Source organism: Copidosoma floridanum, unplaced genomic scaffold (assembly GCF_036245765.1).
Source record: "Copidosoma floridanum isolate Cflo_tuat_1 unplaced genomic scaffold, Cflo_Japanese_pri ptg000040l, whole genome shotgun sequence".
NCBI classification, from domain to species: domain Eukaryota; kingdom Metazoa; phylum Arthropoda; class Insecta; order Hymenoptera; family Encyrtidae; genus Copidosoma; species Copidosoma floridanum.
Window position 1 is genome coordinate 5,861,635 of NW_028321917.1, and position 25,007 is coordinate 5,886,641.

A 25,007-nucleotide genomic window follows, 5' to 3' on the forward strand; every position below is an offset into this window, starting at 1 on the left:
GCTCTGGTAATAAAGTTGTGGGATAAGAGAAAAAAATTTTGTAATGATAAATTTTTTGTGAGCTTTGAATCTTAACAGCTTTAAAAAATAGCCCTTTTCGTAAATTATACGGGAGAAACTGCAAATCAACGGTCCCTTATGGGCAATGATTATCTTATGGCTTAAGGAACGCACGGTTTTTTTCAGCATAATTATATTTTTTTTTATTTTTACAGCTTATTATTTGGCTAAATAAACTGTGTGGATTCTGAACCAATATATTTTTTAATAAGAAGATTTTTGTTGTGAGAAGTGTCAGAACTAGATGAATAATTTTTCACTGAAAACGTTTCACATTACATGTCAAAACACTACGGTGTTCCATTTAGTGAGTCTCGGGCGAAGCCGAGACGGAGGGGCCGCTAGTTATACATATCCATACATGATGGTGCTCGCACATATTATACTTACAGCAGTGATACCAACTGATTCAATTATTTATGGGTTGGTACCAGCGCTTGCTGGAGTCCCCTTAAGTATTTTTCTTGTAATCAGATGTAAATGAATCATACGTAAATTAATAACTATACATATGTTTTTGAAATTTGTCAATAAGTGTATTGAAAAAAAAAAACAACTGTGATATTCAATGAACGTGTATTTATTAAAATTTTGCATCAGTGTCCACATAATAATGCATTTTTAATTTTTTTCAACAATTATACAATTTACAATATTTACATGACAAAATAAACATTCCACGATCCCAATGAGCATCAACGTACCAACTCATCATAGCTGTCACGTATCGGCCATCAAAAGATCCGCACAAGACTTAGCTTTGATGGCTCTGAAATAGACAAAAATAATGATTATATCTACTCAATAAAAAGTTTCCACAATGTTAACATGAAACACCGCAACACTCACTGTGACTCGCAACTCCGCATCCGCCTGCACAGGTGCAACGCAATCGGTCCATTCTTGATATTGCGGAACAACTGGACAGCCTCGCGATGCGTCAGATCGTGGCATATCTGTCCGTTGACTGCCACGATTTCGTCACCCGCGCGCAATCGGCCATCCTCGGCTGCCTGGCCTGTAGGCAATACTGATTTCACGAAGATACCTGATGGAGCAGAAATACAAATAAATTTTTATATAACAAAACAAAAAAAAAAAAAAAAAAAAAACAATCAACTGATGAAGTAATAATCCACTGCACAATGTCCAACAACACCGTCAGACATGGGCATGATTACGATTTCTGTGGTGCCTGATATTTCTGTCTTTTACTATCCAATGACCAAATATATCTGTATATAGCTCAGCGCCACAGAAATCAGAATCATCCCCAGAAACGTAGTGTGTAAACTCACCGATGCTCCCCTTGGGGCTATCCCTGCCCCCGACTATGGTGAACCCGAGCGATTTCTTGCCCGGCCCCTTCTCAAACACGACCGTCAAAAACGTCGACACCGCGTGCCTCGGCCTCCTCGGCAGCGTGCAAAAGTTGGGCAAGTTCTCCATCGACTTGTCACTCTGCCTGCCACCTCCCTCCTCCTCCGACCTCTTTGCCCAAGCCGATCTCTTGGACTGGTGCTTCCGGAAGTACGAGCCGTGCGTCGGTGGCTCGGGTGTGACAATGACCCCATGCCCGTTCTCGATACTCACGTTCTCGTAGTCGACGCTACTCTCGAGCAGCCTCTTCCGCGCCAACGAGTTCCCGCCAGGTGGCGTCATCCGCGTGACGACTATGTCGATCTCCCCGCTGGCGCCGCTGCTGAGGATCTTGCGCGCCTCGGGCATGGTCAGGCCCCGCAGCCGCTTGCCGTTCACGATGAGGATCTCGTCGCCGATCCTGAGGCTGTCCTCGCGGTCCGCTAGCCCACCGGGCACCACGTGGGCCACGAGGTAGCCCGCCGAGTCCGGGGTCTTGGCTATGAAGATGCCCAGGCTCTGCTCGCTCGTCTCGCGCTGCAGTTTCACGATCAGGGTCTTCTTCACGCTCGCGCTGCTCCGTATCACCGACAGGGCACCGCCAGACTCTAGGTGTCCTTCCCCCTTGTCTCCTTGTGGTCCCTTTGGTTGTTGGGGCTCGTCGCAGGTGCCCAGTGGAGGCTGAGTGGGGATTGGGGTGGCGTGGGCGACCTCGGGAGCGTCGAGGAGCGAGGTGCTCTGGAATAGCCGGAGGCCCCGTTTGTACAGAGCGGAGGGGCCGCTGGGTCTTCGGGGGGGTATCCTTGGTGGGGCGAGGGTGGCGGTGTCGTGGCTGGTGACCATCGGGGTCTCGGAGGCGACGCTGCTGCACCGGTCGTCGAGGAGGGAGCTGGTCGCGGAGTCATTGTCGAGGATGCCGGAGTCGTTGTCCTCGTCGCGGTCTTGGTGCTGCTCGTGCTCGTCGAAGAGCGGGTTCGTGCGGAGCTCGTCAAGGCCGGGAAGCGCGCCGTAGGAGAAGCTGCGCAGTCTCTTTTGGTCCTTGCTGAGGCTGTTGTTGTTGCTGCTGCAGGTGGCGCTCTCTTTTTTGTACAGCTTACCGATCAGCCTGCTCGTCGAGCTTTTCAGGTACCTGGGCAGAAACGAATAGGGGCGAGTGAGCTTTTTTTTTTCTTATAGCTTTGTACGTAGGGATGGGCACGCGAAAGTTTTGCGAGACTCATGGAACAACTACTTATATCTTTACTCATGATTGGTGATCTTTTTGATGAAAAAACGGTGAAGAAAAAGCTGACAATAGTTGTTTTCTTGAGCCAAGTATCGAAAGTCTCCGTCTATTAAAATTAATGTTAAGCCTCCTTTTTTTTCCATCGAAAAATTTAACTAAATCTATGATTGTAATTAGAATAAATAATGGTCCTTTTTCTTAACTGCCTTTAATTTGTTGCCGGAACAGGCTTTTAAGCGTTTTGCCAATCAGTACAAACGCGTCAACGTGACCAAATTCAATTCGTTATTTATTAATGCTCCAATCATTATGGGCTTTCAACATCTACCAAAATACTCACATAATCATAATATATGTTTTTTATTATCTACGTATGTAAAACGATATAAAAAAAAGATTTGTTTGAAGGTATTTCATATTACGCAGTGTAACTTGGTTACGTTATAAAAAAACACATGACAGATTCACATGAGTGATGTGGAAAAAGTAAATATTTTTCTCTTAGAAACTTTTGTAGCTATTTAATAAAAAATTATTTAGATGATATATTTGAGACAAAGTTAGTTTCACGATAGCAAAAACAAATAAATTACTGTTATAAGACTGTGCCATCGCGACATCGTATCGTATTTTTTACGATTTAAGCGTCGACCCGTTCGACCGATCTTTACATGCCCCTATTGACTTCCGATACAGATACTCTCTCAATTCTTTAGAGAAATATTTTTTTACTAAAAGTATAATGGCATTGTAAATGTTTTTTAAGAAAAATTTATTTTCAACTACCACATATGCATTGCAAATTAAAAAAAAAAAGAAATTAAAGTAATGAAATAATGCCTTTCAAAGACAAATGTATCGCACTCATGTGATACAAAAAAGTTTTCTCAACATTTGTATTGCAAATGGCAGTGATAAAAATTTTTTCAACAAAAATAATGCACTTTATACATTAAAAAAAAAAAAAAAAAACATTTTCTCCCACAGCGTTTGAAAATCCATGAAAGAATTGTGCCGATCGACTCCATGCAACTTTCCCGGTGAAGCGTTATCGTCACAGTACAATAACTTCATAACGGTCTATACCGTGAAGACTCAAAAACCAGGCCACCCAGTAAATTGGCACACAATACACCGGCATAAACACATGAATGTCCCAAACGCATCAGATGACCAGATGATCGTCAAAGCAAGACAATGAAAAGAAAAGAAAGAAAAGAAAGAGAAAAATCGTTCCCCCGACCTGTTTTGCATGGCCCGGAACTTGGCTGCCAAGCAGCTTGAAGGCGTGAGACTGTCGCAGCGCTCCTTTCCTCCCTTCTCGATCACCCCCTCGGCGCCCCCCTGCCACAGCGCGTCCCTGCTCTTCCGCCACCTCCGCCTTCTGCTCGGCTTCGGGCTCTCGTTCTGCTTGAACCCAAACAGCACGAACTTGTCCTCGGACCGGTTGTCACCCCCCGCAAAGGGCACCCGGCTCTGCGACTTTGACCTCAACTTCGGTCCCTCCTCCTCCTCCCCCGCGCGTCTCTCGAGGTCCGTCTCGCAGATCGACCGCCGGAGCTCGGAGCGCGCGAGCCCGGGCACCCCGCCGACCCTCAGCTCGCACATCGAGCGGAACTGCTGGGCCGCCGTTGCCCGCTCCTCCTCGTCCTCCTGGTCGTCTTGGTCGTTGATGCACAGCTCGCTCTGGTTGTCCCTCGGACCCAGCCGGCACACCCGCTCGAGCAGAGGCGTGCGCTTGGTCCCACTGTCTCGGCGCTCCTCCTGCTCGGTATACTTCTTGAACTGTTTCCTCCTCTTCTTCTTGTCCCGTTTGCCCGGGGAGGACGAGGCCACGCGCTCGGTCGTCACGCTCGAGGTCTGGACGTTGTAGCAGTGACGCTCGGACTTGTCGGAGCTCGAGGAACGCCGGCGGGGCCATCGGACTGGCGAGGCGTCTGCAACAGTTCGGGGAAAGGTCGATCAATTTTTGCACGTGTGTGTATGGGTGGTTGTGAGGGGTCCACGAGGTCGCTTCTTTCGTATCGAGGGATCGGTGGTTAAGGACGATGCGGGTGCAAAAAAAAAGAGGATAATGCCACGTTAGTGTTTCGCGTTAGATCGTTCGTGTCGGTGCTGTCGTGCGTACGGAGAGGAGTGTATAATATATATATGGAAGCTGATCCGCGTGAAACGTGATTCATGGGCCTTTTTTTATACCGCGAGTCGGTCAATGGAAAATCATTTGTCGGCCGTTTTTCTTTACTTTTCAAGGAAAACTGACGGCCATCAAGAAAAAATTACAAAGTTATTGAGCGTCTAATGTTGGAACGTCGTGTTCTTTCGTTTGTTTGCCCGACCTGGCTTATAGCATTTCCGGATTTCTGATGCGCTCATTTGCACGTTGACGATGGGACACTGTATTCTTCTACTGTCCAATTGGGGTTTGTAAAGAATCCAGAAGTTTCATAATCTTAATTTGTACGAAAGAGTACATGTATTTACAGTGTTTTTTAATCGTTTTTCAAACGTCGCGTGCTACCGTTAATTTCCTTTTTTTTTTTTTAAACCGTTAGTTTGTTCGAGGTAAAGTATCGGTAAGTAATAAATCTCATTTACTTAAAAAGTAAATAATTTCTTCTTTCTCGTGATTTTAAACTATGTACCCGTTGCCCTCTTTGACACCTTGTTGAATATATTCACCTACACCGCGCTTTTTCACTTGTTATAAAAACAGAATAACCACCTCGGTGTTTCCCCCCGTACGAATATACGCAATGTAAATATGATCATAACAGGTTTTCCTTCCAAAAAAAAAAAAAAAGAAATCTTTCATATCGTTTGACTGAAATGACCGTTGTAATATATTACAAGTACATATTTTCCAGCGGTTTCCAGCCCAACAATATAATAATTCATCGTTTAGGAAATGTTTTATTGCACGTGCCGCATGGTATGAGCCTCGCATGCAATATATTATAATGAGTGGGTAACGCACACGCGTGTATAGTAATGGGCTAACGTTGTAACAGCACACAGGTAAGTATACCACCTTCACGAGCCAGTTTTCGTCGATTGCGGAATTTCTTTATTCGCAACTGTATACAATATATAATACACTTTGCTGGGGCTAAGGATCGTTTATCCACAATTGAGTGCCGGAGGAAAACTGCGCTATCGAAACATAGGAAAAATAAAATACAAAAAGCTCGGATCCTCCTATAATATAATACCTTCACCATAATATACAGGTTTACTTATCTCTCTCTACGTACATACGAAACGGCAAGTGGATCATTCACGCATAGAAAGCAGTCGTCGTCGCGAGAAAGTAGGTATATAATACGTTACAATGTCCCTCCGTATGTATATATTATATACCTGTATGTACAATATCTTCATACATAAACATGCGCACGGACAGGCTGCTTAAAATGCTTTTGGCGAAAACAGCTTGCGCATATATAATTATAATCTCAGCGTGTTTGAGATCCCAAGGAATTCGACTCCACGCGTTTACTTACCTATATATATACATATACGTAAAAAAAAAAGGAACAAACGCTGCGTATAAAGGAGGATTTAACAATTACGAGCCGTACATGTGCGTATATTATAAGCGAGGGAATTGCATTCGTCAGTGTGTGCACCTATACAATATATTTTCTTCTCTTCGTATACGTATACATATCACAGACGTATATGTATATGGAGGAGCGAAAACGCGGCGTGCCGGGAATTCCAGCGCGGCGAAAAAAATAATCTTCGAGCCGAGATTGCTGATGCCGACGAGGCGCTGGGTTGTACGGGTGTATACGTATATATAGGGAGCGTTTGTACACGCGGAGCGTTCGAGGCGATCCGGCGAGCTTGGGATTCCCGCCGCGGGATCTGAAAAAATGGTACTTTGGTGCGCGAGGATGTGTTTTCCTTCGGTGAGGTTTTCTTTTTTTTCCACAAACGAGGGACAAAAAAGAGCTCGGAGCTACACGGTCTAGACGGTTTTCTCTTTTTTCGTACACGCGCGGAGGTAGGGTACACTCGTAGATAATATTATCTCCTGTTCTCCTCGCGCGATCTGACTCATACACCTTTTCGAGGTGAAATGAGATTGTGTTCGTCTCGCTTTGCTCTGTCGCGGTGTTTTTTTTTTTACATGAAAGTACAATTTTTACTTTCGATAAGTTTAATTTAGCTTTTTGCGATGCATGACAAAATTGAAACTATTAAGCTGTTGATCAACTGAAATCTGTAGTTCTCAACCACTTGGAGTGTGAATGTGCGACATAAAAAAAAAAAGCCAACGCAAATTTAAACGGAAGCAAAATTTAACTTTTGCAATGGTATGTATACCTCTGGTGCAGTTGAACAAGCACATGCTGAACATTTTCGGGACTCGCCAACACTACCGTGTCACAAGTGAAACTCAGCTGTCACTGAAAATCACAGTACTTATTTTACAAGAGCTCCAAGACCGTCCCATCGGGCCGAATGTCCCGTTGGGTTGTTTGCCAACTCCTCCTTTGCGGCGCGGCAGAAAATAAGTAAAAAAAAAAAAAAAAGAGGAGGAAGGAAAAAGAGACTCGCGTTCGTTCGTTCGTTCGTTCACACGCGCGGGCGGACTCGGCGCGACTGACTCGCGGGCCGTGACGAAGACGCGTCGACGAGCTGCCTACGGCGTGTACACGCGTGCACTTACAAGTGTGCGTGTTGCCGTCCAGGAAGTGCGTGAGGCAGAAGCTTTTCTCGCCGTGGGGATGTTGGCGCTTTCGGAGCTTTTGGTTTCGATTATTGTACATTCGGATAGTATGGTTTGTTTTTGTTTTTTTTTACATTGTTTGCGATTTAATATGAATGATGTAATTGCAAATCAACAGCAAGTGGTTTCGTGACTCGTCGAGCGTAAAAAATATGAATTTTGATTACTCGTTGCTAATGTTGAAGCATTGCTCATAAAATACTTGTCAGTGAATCATTCCTAAGTATAATATAAATTCCTCATAGATCTTTTTTATTCTTGTCAATTTATAAAATAAAAGCGTGATCCACACAAAAAAAATTGTAATTACTAATCACTTTCTCTTTCCAATCTTGGCTATAGTTTCACTACTTTTTTTGGTATCGCATAGTGGTGGGTATGGTTCAAGTTCATACGAACTGACTCGGACGTGTGGGCAGTTTAACGGTTTTGTTTTCGCCTCCGATGTTGAATAAATATTTGACTCGCGTCAACGAAATAAAGATACGTTTGAGTAACAATGGAGTGGTTGTATTATGGGTAGTGATTTTTTAATAATTGTTTATTCCAGACACTGTACACCTCATTGAAAATTATTTATAAAGTTAAGCGTATCATTTCGATTTGTGTCAAATATTTGTCTGTGCACTACGTATACTGTGCGTTCGATTAATGACTATTTTATGAAACACACGTCATATGTTGAGAAATTAATTTTATATTTTTCGGAATAAAAAACCAGTCGTCCGGAAAAAAAATCTCTTGGTATGACATTAAGTGAGTGGAAGAACGTGTCATTTAAAAAACGTATAATAAAAGCTCGTTACCTCATTACACCAAAAATATAATAATTAATAGAGCTGTCTTACATAATGGTAAAGCTCGACAACAACCATGTTTTGACTGACTAAGAGCATAATTGTAAAAAATAGCTTGAAAACAGTAATGACAATGTAGTGGATACAATTAATTCTTAACCTTGTGCTCAATGTAATACAGTAAATTTTTACGTATTATTAGAAATACTACAAACAACAGTTCAGTAAGTACACAAATACCAAAAAAAAGAATTTATTTTTCATACTAAAGACTGTTTCAGTGCAAGAAAGATTGTCTAATTGTATCCTCCTAAAAAATGAAACAAAATGAGATTTTCGTCAAAATCTTATACGCCTTTTACAGAACATTCTTAAAAAGATAGATTTTCATAATGATACGTTTTTCCATCGACGCATCGATAAAATACAATAGTTAGTACCAACAAAATCGTAAAAACTCCTTAAACCACGAATTATCCCAAATTCTCATTTACCACAAATTATGCAATTACGAGCGCATCGTGTCTCTGCTTCACTCAACTCTTGCGAGGAGGAAAAGAACCAGAATTTCCTTATCGTCACCTCACTGGTGAAAACCAACAATTCTGTTATCGCCCTCTTGTACGCACTCGATGAGATAACGTTTCATCCAAGTTGCACTACACGCCCTCGTGTCCACTAAAGACGATGAATCTTATTTCCTCCATGCATTTGCAACGTGACACCATACACACGTGTACCTACCGACTGAATCAAGAATGGGTTATTGATGAATAAACAGTAGTTGGTATAACAACACACACAAACTCAATAATGCACCAAAACTCACTTTGATTTGTCGAACGTTTCTGACAGAGGGACTACCTCGCTCTTTTCGAGTTTGGCTAAAAAAGAAGCAGTACCATTGGCCACTGATTCGCATCGAACGAAAACCGTCCAAGTAAGCTCGCTCGGTCCATATCGTTGGCCCGAACAAACGACCTCGGCCGAGACCGGACGCGATAAAAGAGGCGGGTTTAAAAATACGGGGGAAATAACGGCGAAGGGAGCCAGGTAGGGGTCTAGCCAGCTCCACATTCTGAAAATAGGCGAGTTCAAGAAACGCGAGGTGGGCGCCTCCGATTCCGTACAATCGCGAGCTTCTCTATCTATCGCGGTTTTCCGGCGCCTCGCTTTGGAGCTGTCGTTGGCGTGTATAGGGGCGAGGTCGTTGAGCTCGGGAGTCGCGTCATTCTTTTTCTTCTTTTTTTTTTTTTTTTTTTTTTTTTTTCACAATAACACCGGAACGAGGGGCACGATCTTTTGCAAGCTCCGCTGTGCTTTTGTCGCAGGTGACGCGGGTGTGGAGGTGGTGGTGAATTTTTGTTTGCCGGTTTCGCTCGAGCCGGGAGTGCGACGTACGGAAGGAAGGTCACGCGGAAGCCAATCTCGAGCAGGTGTAAGTTATAGTAAGGAATTATAGTTCTGGATACCGATTTACTACCGATTGTACCCTATGGGCTCTTACAAGTGGGCACGTTTTGGTGATATCTCCATTGAGAATTTTTTACGAGACATGATTGGATCGGTAATGTTTCATCCATCCACGATATGCGCCAAAGCTCTAAATCGCTTGAATTTGACGTAAATTGGCAATTGTTTCCGTTGCTCTTCAATGATTGATTGATACGACAGTGTAGTCCAAAGGATGTTTTGTAAAATATTTCATAAAAAGCCACTTATTTTCTGCATCAAAGGACGACTGGCTTTAACGCCCTCTCCCGAAAAACCCCGTAAATTCTGAAACAATAGCCTCGTGGCATCCATTAGTTCCTTATCGCGTGGAAGCAGCGTCTCCGTTTTAAAAAAAGGCTCTGGTACGTACATATACGTGGTCGAGCAAGCACAATGGATTAGCCTGCACAGATAAGCACGAGCAAGTGTACCTACGTATATACAGCAGCAAAGTTCTCCGGTCGTCGTCACGTGAAGCGGAAAAGGTTATAAAAATGTTCGTGTTTCGCTCGCTCACCAAAACGATTGGGCTACAAGTACACCTTCCTGAGTGTTGTAGCTTGTATACTCGGCTCGTGATTTGTGATTTTAGTGGTAGCTGATTTGGGAAGCCACTACCGATTGTTAATTTTTAACCGGTAGCCGATTTTTATACCAAAACTAGAAAACCCATCGGCTACTTTTTCGCCTGAAGTTGGTGCGGCCCTTTTTTTCACCCCAAAATATGATCTCTTTTATTCGCATTGTCCCTTGCAGCATAGGCGATTTAAGAACTTGCATTTTCCATGCGGATATTTTACCGTTACGCTTGATCATTATTTAGTTTTCCCAACTGCATTCTATGTTGCGGCTATGAATTCATGTAGCTGCGCATCAACTTTTTAACATAAATCATGCAAATTAATCAATTTACGCCACTTACAAAAGTTATTAAGAATGCAAAATAACAATTCAGTTAAATTATCTTTGGATGTAACGATGCTAATCGTATATATGAATTCAGCCATGGATGGGTTATTTGTTTCAACGGTTCAATACAGGAGTGAATGAATTTCAGATGGATAAATTTATTCCGCAATTCTAAAAACTTTTCTATTAACTGTTGTATTTTTTTGCTCCTCGGGAGACTCATCTATTGTCCACGGTATTAATGATACATATACGCAGATATCTTTACATGTTTGCTGTTGTATCGTTTGAATGAACTAAACAAGTTACCCTTTAACATCAGTATACAGTCCCAGGCTTCTCAAATGTTAAATCCAGGCCAGACTAACGCCCGCGTTCAACAAATGAGATTATCATGGGGCTATGGTAAACTGAAAAATGAAGTAATTATACCAACCAAATTGTAAAATAGCAATTTTTTTTTTTTTTTTTTTTTCACGTATCAAAGAAGGTGGCCATACTAAACGTACATCATGGGTATGTTAGCAAAACGATAAGGAGAGGCTCTCTTGGAAATCTTTCGCCCCCGTTTCCTCGTGGTTTCAAGTATAGGTACATATACATGTAGGTAGGTAGGCAGGCAAATACAGTACCAACGTGGTCACGGTCGTGTGGTCGACGAACCGCGACCCATGGGTCTCGCCCAGGTGGGTCGTTGTACCTACAGGTATACATGCATGTGCATGTATGTACGCCCTTTTCAAGTGATAGATACCAATGTACTCGAATGTACTGCAGTGCACTGTCATGCATTTCCTGTCTGCCCTGCATGTACCTATCTGTAATACGTCAAGTACTACGATATCATATGTATCTCTCTACGTATAATCTTTTGCTGTAATGTGATGAGACTTTACGTATATTTTGAATTCGTACTGTTAGTTTTTTTACCATAAATCTGTGAAATTGTCAAGACAATGAATTTTAACCCCTTAACAGGTGCAGTTTCGAAAAAAATGATAACTTTCTTTGGTTTTTTAATACGATACAATTCTCTTAGGTTTTAGGGGTCAAAAATATCAAGAATAAAATTTATAACGCGTTTTTTGGCGGCTATGTACTTACAATATTATAAGTCACTTGTACATTTACTAATTTACTTTTTTCGAAAAAATATAAGTTTCAGATTTAATTATTTTGTTCGTAGTATGAGAAAAAAAAAAATTAAATGAAAATCCATTAAAGACCTACCAAAGACCAAACTAGATCTATAAAAAAAAAAGTATAAAATATGATTGTATGAATAACCATCGATTTCATTCATAAGTTTTTTTTAGTTATTCATTACTTTAGACACTTTTTATAATTTTTTTCCGGAATCGGAACAAGTACAACACACGAATGTGTAAATATATTGATTTTTTTGTCTTATTCTTACTCTTGAATTCATTAAAAAAAAAAAAAAAAAAAAATGAATTAAACGTATGTAAATACCCGTATACCAGAACAATCGGTACTCAAGTGGTAAATTACGCGCTTAAACTCAATTATACACTGATCTTGTCGGTTATTTCCTAATCGTTCATCGCAAGGTTAACAATCATGTAATGGAAGCAGTAACACGCTTAAACACGGATGAGAAATGTTCTCACGCGTTTGATGCTACAATTATTACTGTTCTTAATAATGCAAAAATAAAAAAACATTTAGCTCGATGAGATGAATATTTATTGATATGACATGGCACAACTGAAGTGGTTCAAGAATAAGAAATAAAAATGAAAAAGAAGTAATGTACGCGTCTCTGCTTGATAGAGATACATGGTGCCATGATTAGAGTACAAAAACCCTGGAATTTCCAATTTTTAAAAATTTTTCCAAGTCATTTTACATCGCAATTATTTTGGTAGGCTGTACATATTTTTCGGATGCTCTGTATTTCAATTTTAAAAGTACAAAAGAAAGTAGAAGTATCAATGATACGTTATCTAAAAAATTGTTTTGTACATCTGTTTAATTGTTCATTAATATTCACCACGTGTATTCATTTCAAGACAAAAGTACTAAAAATTACAGTCACGAAAACGAAGTGGTGTTAGGACACTTTTTCAATGAAGCACCTGTACACAAAATTTTTAGTTAATCCACTTTCAAGGTGCGTATTCGTACGTGAATGGAGAGTTCAAAGTAAATAAAACGAAAAAAATAAATAAAAAAACAGCCTCTAAAGTGACAGTAAAACTGGAATTTGGACATACGTGTTGGCTATTTGGCAGTCCGAAAATGTAAGCAACGTTTTGTCCTGCCTTGAAAAAAAAAAAAAAAATAAAAAAAACTGTCGATGTTTTACAAAACATACGGGTACATTATTTTTATTCTGAATATTGTCACTTGCAGAACATAAGGTAGAAAAAGGAGTTGCAATAAGATATACCAGACGCGACAACGAGGCGGTCGCTCGTAATATCACTTTTCCCGTTATATATACATGTAGATACGTAGCACTCGATACAAGTATCTATTGACTTTCGAAAATCACGCGGCTTTGGCTTAAATCTCGGACAGTAATTTATACGCGCGTTGGGGTCGAAAAAAACCTTTCCGTGCACACACGCACTTGTAACGCTGGTCCATAATAATTTACACGCCCATCGGTAATATTGTCCTACCTGCATATGTAAACATCTACATCCATACCAGTTTGACCATTAAACTTTATTGTAGAAACGATAACGCTCGTACCTATTATGCCGCATGCAAATTGGCTCGTGTGGAAAAGCCATTATTGGTCGTCTAAAATAATTTCCGTCCCGACAGCAATAGCACGTACTCCTATCAGTGCATACCGATATCGATTGAAAAAGGCAGTTTTATCGCAGTACGCGCACGCACGCGATTCCAGTGTGCCGATCGATTGTAAAAAAGAAAAAAAGTCATTTTACAGTCAAAAGTCACTATCATACGATTTTGAGTCGCTATACGTGTACATGGCAGAGGGTCCGTTACACTTTCATTCCAGGATCGGTTTTAAGGCGCAACTACAGCTAACTGTATACGCGAATCGTGAAGGTATACGTGTAGCCATCGGCGGCAGCGATCGGATAAGATAAGTACACGAAACGCTGGATAATAGAATTTCACGTTCGCCCTTTTTTCCAGGTGCTTCCGTTATATCTTGTGCGGAATATACTATGCGAATATTGTATGAATACCCACCGAGGGGCCCCTTAAATTATGAGGGATCCCAAACGATTGTTGGATTTCAAAAAGTTTTCAATGATTTCACTACGATTTCAAGGGCTACCTGACGTCAAATTGTTTATGCAAGCTCATTGTTTAAATTTCACACATTGGTTCTATTTTTTTCTCTTACAACTCCAATATCTATAACATTTTAGTAACAGCAAACTCTTTCAAACGAATAAACGATTTTTTTCAATGCAATTACATATTGACCCCGTTGACTGATCCGTCTGATACAAGTTCATTTTGTAGCATTACAAAACAAAATTTACTTCCTCTTTGTACAAATGCAGCTCAAAGCGATTATTTGCCCACGGTGAGCTTGAATTTTATTCCCAAAATATTTTCAAGATTCCATGGATGATTTCACGAGATTCGTGAAGAATTTCATCAGATTTCAATTTACATACACTTGGCTGGCCTTAATCACAAATCCTATTTATGATTTCATTCAAGTGTACGTCTACCAATGATTTCAATGATATCGGCTGATTTAAAATGACCTCCTGCCTCAAATTATCTCGTATGGATTAAACAGTGTATCTTACTTCGCAGGACTTTCCCTGTCAACGATTGTGTTTATTTATAGCTCCTGAAACCGCCTTGTACAACCATACACGCGCTTTAATCGTCCAGCAGCTCTGCGAGAGACCTCAAGTCCAAGGTCGGTAATTACACACGTCGAAGCATCACTTTGCTGCGCTGTACCGATTTCCCGGGATCGGTAACTTTTTTGTCCGGATACGTATGTGCGCAAGGGCGAACCACCTGTGCGTGCAAATTTTTTCGATGCGTGCACTTTGTGGTTTTCGGCCGTCATGGTCAGGGTGTGTATTAGGGGAAAAAAAGCAGTGGGAAGTGAGCGATGAATGTACGTTGCTACGAAAAGGGATCGTGTGGTGGCTGTTCTCCCTTTTTTTCTTTTTGTAATTTTGCGATGTGTGTCATTATATATCAATTTTTGTGGGACCCGCAAAATTGCTCGTAATTACGAATTTTTTAAGTTTTTTTTTTTTTGTCCTGATAGTATTAAAAAAAAAGCCCTATCTATTAATATGAATAAAATTCCATGTTCCTCTGTTCGCTACGTGCATAATGTGGCAGAAATCGGAACTGTGACACCCAAACTCACTTAAAAAATCATGAATTTTGGCGCTGATGTCGCTAGCACATGTATTTCAAATTAGTATCAAAGTTCCGATTTCTGCCACATTGTGCGCACATCGAATAGTGCCATTTGACTTACAAAATGATTATGATCATCGCATGACATTAAATCAGACGTTACAGCGATGACGAAACCGATTCCGTAAACACTGACTGACATAATTTTTACGTTATACCGATCAGCAATGTTTTTAAACGAAAAAAACAACAACAACAACAACAACAGCAGCGTTTAACGAATACTATCGATGCAAACTAAATTCTCAATGAATAATGCAAGCGTTTAGTGTTTTTTCCCTCCCGCAAAAACAGATCGAAAGTAAAAATACACGGACAAGTACTCGACACGAGAAACTTTACGTCAAAGAGAAAAAACGCAAATGTAACATTCATGATGTATTTCCAAAGTACCGTTTACACGTAGAGAGAGAGAGAAAATTAGAGAGAGAGAGAGAGAGAGAGAGAGAGAGAAGCGAACCTGCTGTATATTTAAAATGAAGGCTATTCCAAGGTACAACTGACAGGTGCGGAATTGATATTCAAAATAAGATCGTGTGTGCGGGTATTACGGTAAGAACAATGCCCATGCACAGCGCCCACTTCCACGGAGCACGCGATCGTCCCTTCCTTCCGCTTGCACGCCTATATATATGTATATATATATAACTCAGCTGTGTTTCATTAGCTGCAGAGGAGTAAAAATAGAAATCCGTTACACTTGCGTTTTTACCTTTTGACTCGCGGGAGAAGGTAACACGCCCTTCCATAATATTAGGATTAATTAGTTTTTACAAAAAAAATGCCAATTTATTGGAAACCAACGCACGCGAGCAACTCGATTTTTGCCGATCTAATTATACTAGCGTATAACACAATACCGTATACATATCGACGAAACATCAACGGACGCTGCACTGACTCAACGGTTCCCTAAAAAAAAAGAAAAAAAAAAAAAAATACATTACCAACAGGCACTAATGAAAAATAACGAAACCACTGGCTTCTCGACTGGTGGTCCCTTGTAACGTATATAGTGTCGCCTTGCACCTGCGGCGCATACGTATTGTGTAATGCACAGGAAATCGGTTATCGATCCACAACGCGCGCTTCTCGGGTTACTCTCGCGCCGAGCTCGCGCACTGCTGTCGCAGGGATATGTTATACCTGCCTACGAATTAGCTTGTACGATTCTCTGGCAAATAAAGGGATAGGGAAAGGGACCATTGGCGATTTTGTTATTACAGTACTCGTGAGCATTGTGGGCAGCGTTAGTGGGAAGGATCGACATAAGATCGCGTGGGATTAGGAGTTGAGGTGCAGTTGGGTGGGGGCGATGAGTATCGGGCCCCTTTCAGTTGAATAAGGGCTTTTTCCTTGTCTGCGCGAGGTGAGCGAGTGATTGACTGATTCTACACGTTGCTTCCTTCGAGTCCAGATTGGCAAGCTGAGATCCAAAACTGGGATTGTTGTGTGTACGATCTGTAGGTTGTTTGCAACGAGAGAAACATTGTTCGGACGATGGACTGAACAAATATATTTTTTCCTATTCATATGAGGTTCGTCAATCATACCGGAGATGATACGTGTATTGTGTTTAGGCTGGGTACATACATGTTTTACGTTCAATAGCGCATTGCCTGAGGAACCCTGAGAACTGTTTAGTTCGGGAAAAAATTAACATAAAAAATAATTAAAACTATCATGTGCAATAATACAAAATATCTTTTGGATCTAGTCTAGTAGTAATAATTAAAAAGAAAACCAAATGTGAAAAGATTTTTTTTTTTCCTAATGTATATCAGTCACTTTTGCGGTTAATCCATTCATAATCATACTTTATTTTTTTTCTATCACTCTAAAGTTGAAAGAAGTATACCAATCGACTAATAATCTGCTTATGCGTAATCGATTAAATGAAATTTAATTACAGTCAATGGTTTTGCAGTCATTATTTTTAATTATTCTTTGAAAAATAAAAGAATTTCTTTTAGGTACCCTAAAATAATCTTCTACCAAAAAATATGACATCTAAGATGATTCATATATGTTTGAATCAATGCCATTATTAAATATTTTGTTTGATGTTAATTATAAACCTCTTGATGCCATAGCAGAAGTTTTTTTTTTTTTTTTTTGACTATCAATATAATGATGAAAAACATTGTTGGACACGACAAAACCTATAATACAATCAAATTTCTACGAATAATAACCATTTGTAAGTATAATGTACGTAAATAGCTGTTCATCGCTTAAGGTTAAACTACATTGAATCAAATGACAACGTAATCCCTGACGGACTCTTATTAATCACAAGAGACCTGCCTCAAGTGAACAAAGTACAAAAGAGTTCCCACAAATTCACATGTACCAAGATATCGATCTATCGGCCAAAACCATGAATTCCGCGGCTATCCCACACGAGTCGCTCACTATTCGCCAACCGTCTATACACAATAAATGCCGTTTAATTCCGACTTTTCACACCTCAATCTTCCCCCCGTATCATTCGAGTCGCCGCACGCGAGTACGTGCCGAGCACCAGGCACACGTGGCAAACGGAATATTAACGACCGCGGCGTCGTTTTAAGTGAAACCTTCCCAGGAAGATCTCAAGGTCGGATAATCGTGACAAACACACGCGGGGTTAGGGGCTGCCGTGTAAGGGGTTATAGTAATTGACGGAGCGTACAGGTCGTCTTACCTCGGAACTTGGTGACGGCGAGGGGCCGGGGTGCAGTGATTTCCGGGCCGTCGTCGACGTCCGTCCGCAGGGGACTCAGGCTCAGGAGACGCGGAGCTTCCGTCTGGGCTCGGAACCAGCGCATCCTGGAACAAAGGAACGACAGAGTTGTTAATTCACTTTTATTGCGCATTGTGTCCGTATCAAGGATTTGTTCTCTCAAGACCGTATGCAAAAGTGGGGGGTACAGGTGTTTCTATACTGTTATAGAGGTGCAGGTTCACGGATTGGTACACTGAGACAAGAATTTCTTTACAATCAACGTGCAAGTATGTTAACATAAAATTAGCTTACTTATGCATTTCTTAAAACTTTTTAAATTTTAACTGACACGGGCGATTGAACCTGCACCGCGTTAGATGGCACCACACGGGATACATATTATACGTAAGATAATACTTAACATATGAAGTTAATTACTAACAAGTCTTTCTCTCAGTGTATGTTACATCATTGAAAGTTATCAAAAGCTTTGCGCAGCGAAAAATTAACGATTATAGCCATAGGGTGAATCGTAGCTTGTGTCGTGTACTTATGAGGTTCAGCAAACCATGTGCACTTATTTTGATGTATTTGTGTTTCGTGTGATATCATTGGCAAGTTATTACAATGTCGCAAGGAAAAGCGTTGCAAGACACGTTACGGTACAATCTAGATCGTTCATTTGTACCCTGTAGTAAAAGAAAACGTTTCTGAAGAGTTGAAAAACAACAACGTCACTTTCATAACTTTGGATCGTTGAAATAAAGTTAGAGCATTGAAGTTGTCCACAGATTTTTTCGGACGAAAAATCTCTTTTAGATAAAGTTAGAGCATTGCAGTTGTCCACAGCTTTTTTTGGACCAAAAAATCTCTTGTAGATATTTTTGCCTATTCAAATAAATACAGTAAAATTTTTTTTATCTTAAATTTATGTGTTGTTACTTAGATTGTAATACTTGGTTGACTCAACAACATGTAAATTTAAATACCTATGGAATCCAAAAATGATTTTCATGAAAAAAGAAAAAAAATCCTGCAAAAACTTTTAAAAGTGTAATCTTGATGATTTTGCAGCAGGCTTCGATTACGTATGAAACGGGAATTTTTTAATCTGACGAATCAGTTTCTTGTCCGGAAGATATTTTAAAATCTTATGGAAAGTTTTTTTATTTTGTCATGTCCCAACCGATCTTGTTTTACGATCTGGTGTCTGTCCTTCAACAGAGGAGCATCAATTAAAATTTTGAAGTGGCAACTCGAACCTCAAATGTTTCCCATGGATATAACGATGTAGTAAATGTTTCGTCGTTAAAATACATCACAATGAGAATCTTACCTCTATAAGTAGACAAAATTTTAGAAGGTTCCTTTTAATGGATCTCTTCGATTCAATTACATCATCGACACCTTTTAAATTATGTCGTTGTGCTGTCTTTATACCAAAACGAGTCATAAATATTGGACTTTTTAATTATCATCAATTACCATGTAAAGAAAAGGTCATTACAGTATTTCCCTTAGCTCTGAAACCTTTTGAAATTTATCTTCTCTTAATGTATATAACAATTTTTAAATAAAATGTAATTTTTTTCTTGAATAAGTACACAATCAAAAATGAACTTGTACATTATTGTAAATGTTGTGATATTTTATTAGTCCATAAGCATATATCACCGTTCAAAGGTAATAGAATTTTGTCTACAATTTTTATTTACTTTCTGGTATTTAAAAACTTACTATACTACTATATCCTATTTATAAAATCTTAGTAATTACATATATTAAGTGAATATTTTAATTTAAAAAGTTATCCTGGTATTTCAGGGAAATAAATCAAACCACAAAATATAATAATACGGAATGTATCATTGTATTTCGTTTAACTTAAATCGAGTAAATTTTTTTTCTAGTTTGTTTTTCTTGATTTTTTAAGTTAAATATCATTACTCTAGATCATTTTCAATATATTTTCAAAATCCCCGTCAAACAAACCCCATGATCAGTTTTAACTAATTTAAAAATGAATAAATATTTTTCAGCGAAGTAACAGTCAATCTTTCAAGAAAGAAATAACCAAAACGTAAATATGCAACACCAGAAAGACAAGAACTACAAACAAATGGATAACAAAAAAAAAGAAAAATCTCTTGCCTCGTGGCCAATCGATCCACGAGCACAACGCGACCAAAACGCACCCACAGACACCTAAACTAACGAGCCGGAAAAACCAAAATGAAAGTAAAAACTCGGTAAAAAAAAAGTACCCCAAGAACGCTCGAGCTTATCTCCTCTTTTGGCGTACTTATAAATTTTACAAATGATTGCACGCCTTTCGCCGGTTACCAACCGGACAATGATAAAACGCACCAGATAAGAATCGCTCCTCGCCGCGCGCGATCCTGCGCGCCTGTGATACATATACATACTCGAACGACCTTTCCTCCTCCCGTGTACGTACTCTCCTCTATCTGGCCGTGGGTTGAGAAAACTTGCCAAGCCTTGTAAACATAAGAAAAAAATTTTTTTTTTCAACCAAAACAGAGCAACCAACAATGTGTCTAAGATCTGTTTCTCGGTTATCGATAATTATTTCAGCACCAGCTGCTGCCGCTACGACTGGTTTTGCGTGCAAGTGTAACATACATCCATTTATATATATAAACGTATCAAGCTACAGTCTATAATACATACAGCTCTCACTTATAGAGGGACATTCCAGCGATTGCGTGTCTTGCGATTAGCCAAGCATTTAAATGGGGAAACGCGAAATCGGCCTAGCATGGGTGTATACTCTATGTATATACATCAATAGTGTTAAATATAGCTTCGAAGCGGTGTTCGATGTATACTCACATACACACAAACCAACATTCGCGTAAATTCAGCTAACTGCAAGTGGCCAACGTGTATTATAATACTAAGTACCTGCGTCAATTTTTTCAATACTATCAGTCCCACCCGACGCTACATCAATCGCATGGGGTTCGGCACCTCTTATATCAAAGCGTGCTAAAATGTAATAGACGTTTACGGGCACTAGACGCGCCATCCAACAATCCCGGGGTATATGTATTTACGCATCGACGGAAAAATGCTCATGGCTTTTGAAATTTCACGCGCGGTACTGGAGATAATCCAAGAACGCAGGGGGTCCTACTATAAAATACAATGGAGAGAATATACTTGTACACAGGGAAAATGCAAAAATTCCACGCTCGAAACAAAATCCGTCGTCCAATGAGGGATGTAAAATCTTAGGATGGCGTGGTAATAAGTGTCCAGCTGAAAAAGTAAGAGAATCCGAGACTGAAAGCACGTGGAACGACAATCGTACCGGTGAGAGAAGAAAAAATACTATGTCGGTCGTCACGGGACAATGGAAGGCTATTAATCAGCTCAGCCCTCTCCCCTCCTCAAACAGCGGTGGCTGTCAGAAATTGGCATTCCTGCACCCAAAACAGTGGAACGACAGAGCGCGAACCGTTAGGCAGACTACCCCCACCCGGCCCTTTCTCGGCTTTTCGAAGTCATTAGCGCGGGGCGTTTTATAGAGCTGTTAACCCGAATTCGACCGGGAGTTTTACAAGCCAAGTGTAAGTATGTGCTCCTCTTTTGCCCATGACCTCTGCGTTATGCGGCTCTCCTATTTTCGTGCATGTGCACACACACACACACACATATATATATGCCGTGCGTGCTGCATTGTATCCGGTCTATTTAGCTTGCGTGCACGCCGAGTTCCGCTTTTCGAGTTGTTCCGAGGGAAAATCGTTCGCGTGCCGTTGTTGCTCTGTGGTAAGCTCGTTCTCGTTTTTTTTATCTACCATTTATTGCTTTAATGGCTTTGACTTTTTTGGTTGGCACGTTATTGCAAAATTTCCAAAGTCGAAAGTACATATTTGCACAATGACGCGTGCGTGGATCGCAGTTTCAAATTGTTTGCACTTTTAAGTTATATAATGAATGATTTTCTCTGGAACGATTTTCTAATGTTACCAAGAAAGGAGACACGATATGGATTCCACGAAGGACAAACAGTACACCGGAGGCATCGTCATGCAAATCTTAATCTTGTCCCCTAAAACATCAAATGAATTACAGATCGGGCATTTTTTAAAATACTGCAACTCTCAGAGACGTATACTGAAATAAAAAAATAAAAAAATATAGTAATGACACTTGAGCGTGAAACAGATGCACCACTCATAAAACACAAGTATACAGTCGCGAATTCCACAAGGGCAGTAAATCATAGACCAGAGTTTGGGCAGTAAAAGCTAGCGGCTGGCATTGCAGCTGCAGCACAACTCGGGAATCTTCTTCTTCTTCTGCGTCAAGGCATCGATGGAACACGGAACCGACCTCCTTGCAATTTGCATGGACAGCATCGCTCTAAAATATACGCAATATCTCTAAAACTGGCTATAGTTAGGTATAGACGAGCATGGAAATGATTATTCGTACTACATTAGCTTTGTGGCGTTACGTTGATGTCTTGTTTGATCCAAGGTTTGATCACAACTTACGCCTTGAAAGTTTAGTTAATATCACAGAATTTTTTAGTTTTTCAATATTAACTCTGCACTGACCCGTTGATTAATTAAATAAGTAGTAAAAATTTTTATTATCAAGCTATTTTACATTAATTTTTTTTAATTGAGTACCAGTGCTTTACGCGAATCGGTCGCTAATTTCAGACTCACATTACACTTGACGACTTCGATGTTTAAGAACTAAACTTTTAGAAGCTCACCTCGAGATTGTAAGAAAATTGTACTTATGTTGGAACCCTATAGTAATTTTACCTTTCCTGTATTATCAGCAGTAAATTAAACACACTAGTTTATTTTAAAAAAGACAAGATGGTGAAACAAAGCGATCACTAAAGAAGAGAATCGACAAACCTATGAGACAGCTTGCATCGTCGATTCTGTTGTTGCGGCACATAAAATGCATCATAGTACAAAAAATCTTATCTTCAAGTCTGTGTATATTTACACATGAAGTTTAACGAGCACAGTATCGATAAAAAAAATGTCTATCCTCGTAATGAATCATACTTTCCACTATTGTTCCAATTTCAAATGCCAAATATTGTTTACATTCATATATTTTTACTTGTATACCATCTACCATCTCTGCTTATTGTCAGTGAGAACATCCATTTGCACGACGAAACTAACGATCAATCAAATGAAATAATTTACGTACAGCTTTCATTGTTTTGATCTATACGTATTGATGTTTTTCTTCTACTAGACTTCCAAGAAGCCTGTTAAAAAAAAAACAAAAAAGTTATGCAGACAATTTTTCAATGTAATGTCTTTCAGCGTATGAGAGCTTCAAAGAAATCGAGAACATGTACCTACGCGTGTTACTTTTTCAATTCAGTATTTATTTTCCTTAAATTACTCTATTTTTTTTAACTCTTATCTCAGTTTATCCATATCTATAATCTTTTTCTAGGCATTGACTGAACTTGTTACTTACTTGAAAAAAAAATTGAAAAATCGCACGTGTACAATTAACTGATGATAACTAAAGCAGGTATATGAGACACATTTACCTCAAATCTAACAACGTACGTCCCGTATACGTACCTTGTACGTCTGAGTCCGTCTACGCTACTTGACAACTTGACAACTGTAAAATAACGTATTACAAATATTCTGACAATTTTGCTCTACATAGATCGGCACTTGTAAATGGTCCGGTGGACGGCATGAAACTTATCGGCCAAGATGAGGTGTATTATTTTTCACCCAAACGAGAAAGAAATGTATAATGAATGTCAAACGTCTGCAAATATAATGACAGGTACGAGCACGTACAAGCTTCAGCATTTCGCGTGTGATTTATTTACTTTTGCGCAATAATATTAATTCCCAACTCTGCATATATATATGAGCGTGCAATTGTTCGAACACAAACAACATAAACAATACCGTAGCAACAGCTCGAACAAAATTACGTGGCGAATAATCGAAACTAAGGTGTATGCACGAGTAGGTAATTGCGCAAGCTTCTGACCGCATGTAATATTACAACAACAACGTACACTCGTAAATGTGTATGTTTGCATAATAAGTGAAAAGATCGGCTGAGAATCGAACCAACTACCGGCGCATCGATTATGCAAATAAAATCCCATGCCGATCTCGCCGCGGAGAAAACAAAGGGGAAGGGTAAAAAAGAAAAAGAAAAACCATCGGCAACAACTTTCGGGTGTTCCTCTCCTCCTCGAAAGAGATCGTACGTACATATATACGTATACCGATAAACAAGCCTATACGTACATCTCCCGTCGAGGCGATATGGGAGGCAAACTGCACAGAGAAGGAACTTTCTCCCGATGCAAGGGCCCATACGAATATCATGCGCGCCACGCGCTCTCCTCCTTCGTTTGGCCGAGTTTATTTTTTTCTTTCATTTAACCGCGTCTCGTTTTCACTTTCCATCGTATAATACCTCGTACCTATACAACACACTCACTCGAGCTCTTGGGTCCAGTCAATAATAATGGGAATGTGCAGCTGTGCCTATCGAGATATACAACATACCTGTACGCCGATACACGTCTTTTATTTTACTTTTCCCATTATAACTTTATACCCCAGTGCACGACATGCCTGACCGATTGGCCGATCGGTATAGAGAAAAAAAATACGCGCCCGTGTATCTCTCGAAATTGCGCGGTTCCGTCTCGGTGGACGTGTACATTATAATGTGTATATGTGACCGGACGGCGCGTGATGTCGATAACCATACGCCACCTACCTACAGGTCCTTTTCGGATTGTTTTAGAAAACCGGTTCTTTCGCTTCCTATATATATATATTCATGCCTGTCTCGAGCGCGTTTCAATCAATATGATCGCAGGTATGACGTTTATATGAACGCAAGCGGATGGGGACGAGCTCTTGTTCATAGGTTTCGATGAATTTGCCATTGGACCTACTTCAGTGATAAAATTATTGTTTTACGACCATTATACTCGTACGTGCACGTGTATCGTTGCAATAAATACGCTGGTGTGTATGTACCATTATGTCGATTATCGCTGGATGCATTTGTGAAGTTGTATTTATTGAGACTTGCTCAAGAATTTTTGTACGTAAACTGATGATGGAATTATGTATGGTAGTGCGTATATCTTGAAATCTGACATTTGTTGCTCCCAAGTAATTCATAATATGAAAGAGGACATGAAACCAACGGTATTGTAGCAAAAAAATTTTTTTCAATATTAAGGTGGCTTTGCTAATTTTTAACTAAAGTACAAGCATGGTATGAAAGTTTATGGTATTGTAA

The 25,007-nt window shown here is 40.0% G+C and overlaps 1 protein-coding gene across 2 annotated transcripts in view; it reads right to left on the minus strand.

Moving 5' to 3' along the window:
* Positions 1-635: 635 nt before the first annotated feature.
* LOC106641539 (uncharacterized) overlaps positions 636-25,007 on the minus strand; it is a 46,476-nt gene continuing 22,104 nt past the window's right edge. The window contains exons 2-6 of one of the 2 annotated variants that reach the window (XM_089597862.1): positions 17,676-17,800; positions 3,888-4,581; positions 1,359-2,548; positions 910-1,108; positions 636-829 (exon numbers count right to left, since the gene is read on the minus strand). In XM_089597862.1, the coding sequence (XP_089453988.1) occupies positions 781-829; positions 910-1,108; positions 1,359-2,548; positions 3,888-4,581; positions 17,676-17,799 (2,256 nt within the window). In that variant the 5' untranslated portion in view covers position 17,800 and the 3' untranslated portion in view covers positions 636-780. Of the gene's footprint in view, positions 830-909; positions 1,109-1,358; positions 2,549-3,887; positions 4,582-6,976; positions 7,162-17,675; positions 17,801-25,007 lie in introns of those variants that run through there. The other variant, XM_014355990.2, reaches the window with a different exon arrangement.